Source organism: Mya arenaria, chromosome 4, assembly GCF_026914265.1.
Source record: "Mya arenaria isolate MELC-2E11 chromosome 4, ASM2691426v1".
Taxonomy (NCBI): domain Eukaryota; kingdom Metazoa; phylum Mollusca; class Bivalvia; order Myida; family Myidae; genus Mya; species Mya arenaria.
In genome coordinates, this window is record NC_069125.1 from 77,089,191 (window position 1) to 77,102,168 (window position 12,978).

The 12,978-nt window shown below is 39.3% G+C and overlaps 1 protein-coding gene across 3 annotated transcripts in view; it reads left to right on the plus strand.

The window, feature by feature from the left end:
* The window catches only part of LOC128232807 (mucin-5AC-like), a 35,984-nt gene that overhangs the window by 10,236 nt on the left and 12,770 nt on the right, over positions 1-12,978 (plus strand). The window contains exons 3-6 of one of the 3 annotated variants that reach the window (XM_052946546.1): positions 978-4,772; positions 5,225-5,416; positions 5,603-5,812; positions 6,070-6,216. In XM_052946546.1, coding sequence (XP_052802506.1) covers positions 978-4,772; positions 5,225-5,416; positions 5,603-5,812; positions 6,070-6,216 — 4,344 coding nt within the window. Of the gene's footprint in view, positions 1-977; positions 4,773-5,224; positions 5,417-5,602; positions 5,813-6,069; positions 6,217-6,512; positions 6,594-12,978 lie in introns of all 3 variants that reach the window. The other 2 variants (XM_052946547.1, XM_052946548.1) reach the window with 2 other exon arrangements.

Here is a 12,978-nt window from a genome sequence, read left to right on the forward strand (position 1 = left end):
CTGAAATCAGATATATAACTGTCATTCTTTACTCCCATATATGCCACTTCGGTAATAATTAAAATGATTTAACATATAATATATCATTGTGTAACAATGAAGTCACATAAAATCAGTGATCTATCAAAAAAACAAACAGCTAAAGAATGTATAGATATTGTTTTTTATGCACAGCTTACTACAAGTGGATACATAAAAGGGAAATGCAGTACAACTTAATAAACACACGGTGGAGTGATTTTGAAAATAAAAATCATAGTGTCGTACAGATGATTTGAGCAAATTTATGCTGTAAAAGGCAACTGATTCACAAGTATCAGAGCGATCATTAAATGAATCAAGTAATCGTTTTCCGTTTATGCCCATATCAAGCTATTCGTATCTTATAGTTCAACCAAATACTGCTTTCATGAAAAAGGCATAAAGACTATCTAATATCAACTTTAGACATAAATAGAAGAACTTTTGTTCTTAGAAATGATAAATACACATGATATGGTTGAAGTAGGTCAGAATGACCATTTAACAAACAATTCAACAAAATATATTGTATACATTGCCATATGAGCGGACGTATACACTTACATGATTTATAAATTTAACAACTTAAACATATTATTAGACAAAGCACATCCACGTATGTAATATATTAAAACAATGCAATTTACGTAAATTTGAAAAATTTTAGTACAGAGCATGTGCCTTATTCTGGACGGTGCCATAGATCCGAACACCTATAAAATATAATTACACTCAAGTATTTAATGTAAAAGGACAAGTTTGAACATATTAATGGGATTAGCAAGGACGGATCGAGCGAAGAAAACTATAATAAATTTCTTGATCTTATTATTTTGCGTACTTTTTAATTAAATAATGATTTAAATCGTAAACTCATATCTATACTTTACATACATTATTTTTGTCAGTCAATCGATCATAAATGGTAATTATACAAAATACAATGTCTGTTTCAGATCTTCCACCAATATTCGAACTACCACCTCCTCCTCCATTTCCAGTAGAGCCACCGCCCTTGGGCCAAACGGAGATCACTACGCCTACCATTGAATCTGTTGGCGGTAATCCGGCCGACGTACACATAGAGTCAAATAAAACTCACATAGAACAAAATGACACATCGTTGATTAACGATAGCGCTTTAATTGAAAGCGACACATACAATACCTCATCCAATGCCAGCATTGGACACATTGTGACTGTAAGCAGTGTTACAGATAATCCGGGGAATGACAGTATTTACGTGGATGTAAATGTGACGTTTGATGTTTTATCAAGTAATGGTACGACAAATGAAACCGTATCAGACAATTTAGTAATTTTTGATACCTCAGGGAATATATCTGACATATCTTTTGACAAAAACTTGACAGAAAATATAAACAGCAGTGGAATTTTAACAGTAAAAAATGAATCAATGCTCAGTAATGAATCGCAATCGCTTGCACTACCTGAAATTATTGTTCCACGTGCACAGCAGTTAACTCCAGAAATCCATCAAGACAACAGTAACATGACAGCCGACACTGCTGCATCGACATATAATGAAACATTTTCTCAGAACGAAACACTTATATATGATTCAGCTAATTCACAAAATGAAACAGAAAACGTGTCAATAGAAGTAACAACTACAGATTCTGGCGTCATTGAACAACCGTTACAGCTGTCGATTGACCTTCCTCCTCCGCCCATACCTGACAGTTCTTTACTTTCATTCGAAGATAAGCCTGGCGAAACAACTATAGAAATAAGTGACCAAATGATGCAGGAAATGGTAAATATAACAGACTTTAAGACAATCAATGAAATAATACCAACAACAACACCATTTTCCATTACTAAGGCAGACTTCTCACAAATCCATATGAATTCAAGCGGTACAAATGTAACAACTTACGATATAACGACTAGAGTTTACAATATTTCCGAAACACAACCGCGGGACCCTGAAAAACCATCCGTCGACTTAGTGGGGGAAGAGGTAAATATTCAAAAGGAAGGCAAACACCAAAGCAAACCAGAGCTAGACACTTCAACGAAATTAACTAAACAACCAGCTACAAGTGGTGCCGCATTCGCGCCTGACCATCCACCTCCAATTATATTTGGTAGCCCTGAGTCTTTTATTCCTGACCCCATTGACCAAGGCCCAGTCTACGCTCAAGCAACTGTAGCTCAACGTATTCAAGGACCAACTACTGAGGCTCCACCTCCTCCTATATTTCTTCCATCAACAAAACAAGATAAAGTGATCGAAATAAATATGCCAAAAGAAGAAGTACTTTCACATCTTGATATCAACTATGAAGATCCGCGATTTATGAATACGCTAGAACTGGCAGCATTTGCTCTACAAATGTCAAAAGAGCGTGGTGATAAACGGAAACCGGGTCTTCAGACCTTTATGAGAGGCATTCCAGAAGAGACGAAGCAACGGCAAACAACAACATCGACCTCAACAACAATTCCCACAACAACAAAAACAACAACAATTGCAACGTCTTCTACTACGACTTCACCGACCACCACTACTTCTTCAGCTCAACAACCGACGAAACAAGATAAACGTTTTCTGCAACAACCAATTCAGAACAGAATTATGCCCAATTTTTTAAGAAAACTGTATGAAAGTCAATTATCTCAGATTTCAACCACACCGATTACTACCACTCGAGAGCCGACGTTATCAACAGAAGGGAAAACTAATTTTTATAAGGCTAATTACCTCCTAGAACTTTATGGACTAAATCTTCCTACAACGACCATATCACCATCAATTTCACCACGGGACACATCTCTTCGGGTTAAACCAATCGCACATATGTTTTATGACGAAAAGTATCTTTTGTCTCATCTAGGCACTGGTACGACAAGTGTCGGTCCAGTAGAAAACTTGCCGCGGAAGAAAACAGTGCCTACAATTGAACAACCCGTTTCGCATATAAATAAGCCCGATGTTAAAATAACTACGGCAGGACATGCCCCACCTGCTTTTCCCCATGAACAGCTTTTAAATAATCCGAAACGAACATCTAACATTGTACTATCGAACAGAGTCCCACCACCAGCTGGTTCTTTCGCCCACGAAAGATTGAATATCAATATGATAGATCCAACTTCTCCGAAGTCATTACCTGGTGTTACGCAGCCCAATCAAGGATTATATGATAGTTCTAAACGATCCTCCTTTATGAGGTCTTTAGATACATGGTTAAAAAGCCCAGAACTGAAACAGCCTTCATTGGAACAATTTGGTCCTGAAAATCAAGCACTGATAAAAAATCAACAAAAAGGGCAGTCTGAAACGAGACCGTTGCATCCAACCCCACACCAAGTTCCACTTGTGCCATATAATATACCTACAACAATAAGTGAAAGTTCTGCAAAAACTGTACCTACGGATACCATTGTCTCTGTCAGTAATGCGGTGTACATGTTTAAGCCAAGGGGTCACGTGTATGGGGACACAAGTATAAACGATGCTAATAACGCCATTCCAGACACCTTAATGTCGTTGAAAAGTCGTTTTAATAAAAAATGGTCTCATCAAGAATCTCAAACAAGCAATGAACACATTTCAACTGACCAAGCTAGAAGTGCCCAAACCCGGGGAAGTGATGACTTATTCAATAAAATCTTCAAAATAAATGTCAATATTCCTTCACACAACTTTGAGACTATTAGACACGATGAACAACGCCAACTACAAAAGCAACAAAAACAATTAAATGAGCAAGTAAAAAGGGAAACGATTAAACAACAACAAAGGCAACACGAACAAATTCGACTGTTGGAAAAACAGCGTTTACAGGAACAAACGTTTCAAGACGAACAAAGACGACTGGAAGAAGCGTTGAGAGCACAGGAAGTTAAAGAACAGCAACGCTTGCTAGAATTTCAAAAGGTAGAGTTACAGCTGCAGCAGCGTATTGAACAGCAAAAATTCGTTGAAGCAATACAGCAAAAGCAGAATGAAAAACAAAATCGTTTAGTTCAACGTCGTCTGGCAGATTTACAAGAACGACAACAGGAACATAGTCTCTATGATCAGCAGCGCAGTATTTTCAAACCGAAGGAGCAGGTTCGTTCGATTCCAGCAAACGAGATGCCTCTTTCGGCTCGAATTGGAATTAGAGCGACGTTACCCAATTCAGAAAGACCTCACAGATCACAAGCAGAACATATGCAAGTCTCGAGCATTCAAATTTTCCAAGCACCAGGTTTTCTTAACAGACCTAGAAACCCAATACAGAAGAGCACAACAACACCTACTACTCAGAGGCCAATTGCTTACACTACACAACAGCCACATGTGCGGGAACAATGGCATGCGCATGTGGACTGGTCTGATCTGCATGGACATTTAGGAGTTCCGTACAAAGTAAAAAGACAACAGTTTACTGCAAAGACAATGTCGCCTCAAACAACACCGTTGCCCAATCAAGTGAGAGTACAACCAGAAAAATCCTCTGCAATCTTGCTGCCGATAAATACGGTATCAACAGTCCGACCTACAGCGCTACCCCCCAACACAACACCAATACCAACAACAACAACAACAACAACAACAACAACATCAACAACAACAACACAGCGAATTATTCCACCTACAGCAGACCCTAATCCACCTCCCATCTTTGACACTAAAGTTCAAATGACATTTATGCCTATGCCACAAATCGAAAAAACAACTAAACCAAGTGTAAAGAGTCCATCTGCCGGTATACAGGTTTCGCCTAATTTCGATGGTAAGTATATGCATCTATTATACCTGACTTCTATAGAACATAATAAAAATAATTATAATAAAAATGCTAGGGCAATAATTTTTATTTTCACCCTGCACTATTACCCTCTGCCGCACTGTTATCCTCGGACGTCATGAAATTGACACGCCGCCATGTTAGTTTTATATGAAAATTATAATTAATACAACTGGCATAGCAACCTTAAAAGGCACCAATTATTATACCTGACTTCTACAGAGTATATGACATTGGCTACGAATACGGGATTTACTGATAGTATTTTACTTAAAGTCATTATCACCTGAGCACTTTGTTTACCAGCCGACAATTATTGCTGAAATATATGTCGCAGATTTATGTAGATAATTATTTGCAGCGCATACTGCATTTGATTAGTATTTACAATTTCAACTCTACGTCTCTTACGTATTTACTTACGTCTTCCTTTTTAGAACGATGCATTGGCTGCGTTTTTATAAACGAACGCTGTTTGCTGCCTGATCCAGTTCACTGCAATTACTATATCGAGTGTGTAAGGCAAAACAATGCTGCCAGGGCTTTCAATCGAGAATGCGCACTTGGGTCGTTCTTTGATAGAAAGTCTTTCCTGTGTGTTGACCCCAAAAATGCCGACTGCCCAACTGGTAAGGTATTTAAAATTTATCTGAACAGAAATCATCATAACCTAAGAAATTGAACCGAAATTTAGGCTTAGCCGTAAACGTATCGCTATAGCCGGAATAAACTTAAAACTTGTATGCAAATTTGGAAGTATGATTCCTGATAAAGATAACATTCAGCAGGGAAATATGATGCAAAGTCTGTTTCAGACCGGTGTCGAGAGGCAGATACTAAATGGTACCCGATCCACGGTCACTGTAAGCACTACTGGTCGTGTGGAATGCGAGAAGGGGGCAGTCCATTCGCACAAAGCGAGTGCTGCCCGGACATGGGAGGATTTGTGGATGGACAGGGATGCATAGAGAACAAGAATTGTACAGACTCATGCGAAAAACCGATACAGATGGATGGACCTAAAGGTAATGTTCAACACGTTATTCATCTCTTTGTAATTTATATTTTATAAGCACTTTCTCACAATCGATTCATATTATGTATGTCTTAATCTACAAGATTAAATGCAACGTTGTCGCACTAAATTTTAACATTAACCTAGTTTACAAACCTTGAAATTTATTAAATACGTATGTATGACAATCGTATAGACGCTTTCGAGTCAGTTGAAGGGTCGACGTAATCAGGCACTACTTATTTCCAATCTAACCTTCCTTATTAGGGTGCTTCCTGCGTAAAACAGAAAAACCATCCGTATATTTTGACGGAAATGCAAACATAGAGCGCCCATGCGCGCCAGGGACGCTGTTCAATGAACAAGCGTGTACATGCGTGCAAGACGTCTCCGTAGAGCGAAGCCGGCCTGGAGGTAGATACAGAATTAATGGTCTTTCAACGCTAAATCATAGGAAACAAATTGACGGCTGAAATGAAATGGTGTTTAAAACAGTCGGTTTATTTGTCTCCTGTTGGCGGTCTGAGAGTGACAGCGGATTTTACGCAGTGCGTTGCCTGTTCGTCTAAGGTTATGTTCAGGTGTGGTACTATGGTTATGTATGGGTCTTAGAGATAAATACTACACTTTGGGAAACCTTTAGTTGGGGTCTCATGCACCTGGACATAATCTGCGTGTGTTTGTTTTCACTAAACCTTACTACATTTTAGCTCAAGCAGGCATGAAATGCTCGTGTGCGAACGCCACACTTCGGTGTGACTGTAGCGATGCATGGCCGGCTTCCAAAGCAGGTATTGCCATTATTGCATTCGCTTTCCATAAATCATATTTAATGTTTCGATTTAAATACATATACTAGCAAAATCTACTGCAATGCTTATAAGCGCATTTTCATAATGTTATTTCGCATTAAGAGGCAATGATTTCACTGCTTTAAGATAGTTGTCAATTGTTGTCAATGCATATTAATCGACCGGCGCATATTGCCATGCTTGTGTTAGTTCGGTAAACATTTGTACTCTAACGCACTTGAATGTTTTTGAAATCTTATTGGCTGAATCAATTTATTTTTGAGACAGTAAATTAATGTTTATACGGTCGCAAATTTAAATTCAGTTGTATACATCCACTGCAATTTCATTTCACTGTTTTTGCCTATGTGAATATTAATACTGACACATACACATTACAGCTTTACACTCATTACGAATTTAACGTTACTAAATTTCTCGATAGTATTTGACGTATATCTTAAATATACATTCTTCTATACACGAATGAAAATGCCCAACCCTGTACATGCACCAAATTGTCTATTCCTTTCAAAATTAGAATGTTCAGTTAAAATATTCTGTCCCTATTATCTTTCATTAATAATTTCTTCTAGCGCTAAACATGATTCTTATTGATTCAAGGACGGTGATTAAAGTTGAAACGATTTTTTCAAAGACATAAACCATTCTTTAAGATAAACGTACACTATATACTTTTTTGACACATTCATCTTTTATACCAGTCAGACAAAGATAGTTCTCCAGTAGTCTCACATTGGTCAACAATCAAAATGTCCTTTCATATATACAGGAGCTTTCAATGTTGACATTTGTGATGACGTCGAATTGATGGTGCCATTTAACATTATTTATTTCCATCATCTAAAATGTATCTTTTAATTTGAAAATGCATGAAAATACATCACATTCGCAAACGTTCGTTACCTTTCTTGAATTAAAAAAATAATTTCTACACTGTCCCAGACTAATCGGCCATGGACAATCGAGTGCGTTGGAATATGATTGTAGCGCATGGTATTTTCGCCATTTGCGACGCCACCTTTATTTAAAAATAACTACCATAAATGGAAGCGCTGAGAGCTGTAGGCGCGAAAAGAGGGATATTTCTTTTTTCATAATTCTATTCACAGGCCATAAAATATAAACCAAATCATGTTTTAAGTAGCCCTAATCTGCAACCGATAATTATCTCGGTTTCTCGCCAAGATTTATATAAGATTTTTACACATACTTTCACATTCACATTTACGTTGCAATCTTATGAACGTATTTAAATAAAGTGGTCTTTTAATTCACGTTACTTAAAACCGCATAACAGCATACGTCCCATTATGTTACCCCGGCGCATTTATTCTTTAAACATGTCTTGTCAAAAAGAAGATCTAACTATATCTGAGTTGAATTTGCGGTGCTACACCCTGAAAACAGTATTGAAAATTTCAATACAATTATCACAATACTTTGCCCCAGTCTATGTGGTTGGTCAGAATGTTTATCGTAAATTGGGTTTCATTGTTTAAAGGCATATTTTAGTACATACATTTGCATTTTACTCGCATTGCTACATTTCTTTGGGCAGATGTACGTTCACGTCTGATACATACATATATGTTCACATTTGCATCGCCCCAAGTGCTGTTTTCGTGTCGTATGAATTCACATTGATAATACAATAAATCCAAATTCCATAGAATACTGTATATATTTTGTTATTTATAAGTGTATTTCCTAAAGCAGTGTAAATGTGCAGTCAAAGATCGTATGGTCCAAATTTAAGGAAAAGTAAAATAACAACTATGGTTCTTGTCTGGTCTGCTTTCCTCTGAAAATAAGAGCGAAATGTAGATATTGTCTACCAGATCAAAGGTAATTTCTCTATGCCGTGGTATGCCCTGTATTGAAGGATAGACATACAATCATGTAACAAACAATTGATTAAAGCAGCAGGTAAAGCTAATCTTTGTCTAACAAAAATAGCATTTCAAAGAAACAGCTATAAAAATATGCCTAAATATACCTTAGCTCCTAGCCGTCGGCAGAGTAATTGGTAGAAATTAGGTAATATGTTCCGAACTGCAAAACCTTGGGCACAAAATAACATTGGCATGCATGTCTATCATTTATTGTTGCTTTAACAACAGTGCCTGAAACATAGGACGAGCTTTGATTTTCAATAGAACAACTTTGATCACTCTTACACTCTCCATAAGACATCTGTACATTCAATCACTCGATCTATCTCACACTCTCCATCAGCCTTCTGTACATTCAATCACTCGATCTCTCTCACACTCTCCATCAGACATCTGTACATTCAATCACTCGATATCTCTCACACTCTCCATCAGACATCTGTACATTCAATCACTCGATATCTCTCACACTCTCCATCAGACATCTGTACATTCAATCACTCGATCTCTCTCTCACACTCTCCATCAGCTATCTGTCTATACTTTCACTCGATTCTTCTCATACTGTGCATCCGCCATCTGTCTACACAATCGCTCGATCTTTGTCACACTGGACATGAGTCATGCATCTATACAATCACTGAATTTCTCACGCACTGGACATAAGCAATCTGTCTTTACAATCACTCGATCTCTCTCACACTCGACATTAGCTAAATATCTGTAGCATTACTCTATTTCTCTCACACTGGCCGTCAACAATTTGTCTACACAATCACACGATCTCTTTCACACTTGACATCAGCCATCTGTCTGTAGAATCACTCGATCTCTCACACTGTACACCAGCCATCTGTCTATAAAATAACTCGATCTTTCTCACACTGTACATTAGCTATCTGTCAATAGAATCACTCGATCATTCTCATACTGTACACAAGTCATCAACCAATAGAATCACTTGATCACCCCTATACTGTTCAGCAGTCATTTGTCTATACAAACACACGATCTCTCACACATCGGCCATCAGCCATGTGTATTTACAAACACTCGATATCTCACAAACTGGATATCAGCCATCGGTCTATACAAACACTCGATCACTCCAACACTGGATATCAGTCATCTGTCCATACAAACACTCGATATTTCACACACTTGACATCAGCCATCTGTCCATACAAACACTCGATCTCCCAACCACTGGACATCAGCCATCTGCCCATACAAACACTCGATCTCTCACATACAGGACATCGGTCATCTGTCCATACTAACACTCAATATCTCACTCACTGGACATCGGTCATTTGTCTATACAAACCCTCGATCTCTCCCACACTGGACATCGGTCATCTGTCTATACAAACCCTCGATCTCTCACACACTGGACATCGGTCATCTGTCTATACAAACCCTCGATCTCTCCCACACTGGACATCAGTCATCTGTCCATACAAACTCTCAATATCTCACTCACTGGACATCGGTCCATCTGTCTATACAAACTCTCGATATCTCCCACACTGGACATCAGTCATCTGTCCATACAAACTCTCAATATCTCACACACTGGACATCAGTAATCTGTCCATACAAACACTTGATCTCTCTTACACTGGACATCAGTCATCTGTCCATACAAACACTCGATCTCTCACATACAGGACATCGGTCATCTGTCCATACTAACACTCAATATCTCACTCACTGGACATCGGTCATTTGTCTATACAAACCCTCGATCTCTCCCACACTGGACATCGGTCATCTGTCTATACAAACCCTCGATCTCTCACACACTGGACATCGGTCATCTGTCTATACAAACCCTCGATCTCTCCCACACTGGAACATCAGTCATCTGTCCATACAAACTCTCAATATCTCACTCACTGGACATCGGTCATCTGTCTATACAAACTCTCGATATCTCCCACACTGGACATCAGTCATCTGTCCATACAAACTCTCAATATCTCACACACTGGACATCAGTAATCTGTCCATACAAACACTTGATCATCTCTTACACTGGACATCAGTCATCTGTCCATACAAACACTCGATCTCTCACACACTGGACATCAGTCATCTGTCCATTTAAACACTCGATCTCTCACACACTGGACATCAGCCATCTGTCCATACAAACTCTCAATATCTCACACACTGGACATCAGTCATCTGTCCATACAAACACTCGATCTCCAATACACTGGACATCAGTAATCTGTCCATACAAACACAAAATATCTCACACACTGGACATCAGTCATCTGTACCTACAAACACTCAATCTCCCACACACTGGACATCAGTAATCTGTCAATACAAACACTCGATCTCTCACACACCGGACTTCAGCCATCTGTCCATACAAACTCTCAATATCTCACACACTGGACATCAGTCATCTGTCCATACAAACACTCGATCTCCAATACACTGGACATCAGTCATCTGTCCATACAAACACAAAATATTTCACACACTGGACATCAGTCATCTGTCCATACAAACACTCAAACTCTCACACACTGGACATCAGTCATATGTCCATACAAACACTCAATATCTCACACACTGGACATCAGTCATCTGTCCATTCAAACACTCGATATCTCCCAACCACTGGACATCAGCAATATGTCCGTACAAACACTCGATCTCCCAACCACTGGACATCAGCCATCTGTCTATACAAACATTCAATCTCACAACCACTGGACATCAGCCATATGTCCATACAAACACTCAATATCTCGCACACTGGACATCAGGCATCTGTCCATACAAGCACTCGATCTCTCAACAACAGGACATCAGTCATCGTTCCATACAAGCACTCGATATCTCACAAACTGGACATCAGTCATCTGTCCTTACAAACACTCGATCTCCAAACCACTGGACATCAGTCATCTGTCCATACAAACACTCAATATTTTGCACAGGGGACATCAGCTATCTGTCCATACAAACACTCAATCTCTCCAACACTAGACATCAGTCATCTGTCCCTACACACACTCGATCTCTCACACACTGGACATCAGTCATCTGTCCGAGTAAACACTCGATCTCCCAACCACTGGACATCAGCCATCTGTCCATACAAACACTCGATCTCCCAACCACTGGACATCAGTCGTCTGTCCATACAAACACTCAATATCTCGCACACTGGACATCAGTCATCTGTCCATACAAACACTTGATCTCTCACACACTGGACATCAGTCATATGTCCATACAAACACTCAATATCTTACACACTGGACATCAGCCATCTGTCCATACAAAAACTCAATATCTCGCACACTGGACATCAGCCATCTGTCCATACAAACACTCACTATCTCACACAATGGACATCAGTCATCTGTCCATACAAACACTCAATATATCGCACACTGAACATCAGTCATCTGTCCATACAAACACTCGATCTCCCAACCAATGGACACTCAATATCTCGCACACTGGACATCAGCAATCTGTCCATACAAACACTCAATATCGCACACACTGGACATCAGTCACCTGTCTATACACACATTCAATATATCGCACACTGAACATCAGTCATCTGTCCATACAAACAATCGATCTCCCAACCAATGGACACTCAATATCTCGCACACTGGACATCAGCAATCTGTCCATAGAAACACTCAATATCGCACACACTGGACATCAGTCACCTGTCCATACAAACACTCAATATATCGCACACTGAACATCAGCCATCTGTCCATACAAACACTCAATATATCGCACACTGAACATCAGGAATCTGTCCATACAAACACTCGATCTCCCAACCAATGGACATCAGCCATATGACCATACAAACACTCAATATCTCGCACACTGGACATCAGCTATCTGTCCATACTAACACTCAATATCTCACTCACTGGACATCAGCCATCTGTCCATACAAACACTCAATATCTCGCACACTGGACATCAGCCATCTGTCCATACTAAAAATCAATATCTCGCCCACTGGACATCAGTCATCTGTCCATACAAACACTCGATCTCCCAACCAATGGACATCATCCATCTGTCCATACAAACACTCGATCTCTCACACACTGGACATCAGTCATTTGTCCATACAAACACTCGATCTCTCACACACCGGACATCATTCATCTGTCCATACAAACACTCGATCTCACACACCGGACATCATTCATCTGTCCATACAAACACTTGATCTCTCACACTCTGGACATCAGCCATCTGTCCATAAAAACACTCGATCTCTCACACACTGGACATCAGTCATTTGTCCATACAAATACTCGATCTTTCGCACACTGGACATCATTCATCTGTCCATACAAACACTCAATATCTCACGAACAGGACATCAGTCATCTGTCCATACAAACACTCGATCTCCCACACGCTGGACATCAGCCATCTGTCCATACAAACACTTGATCTCT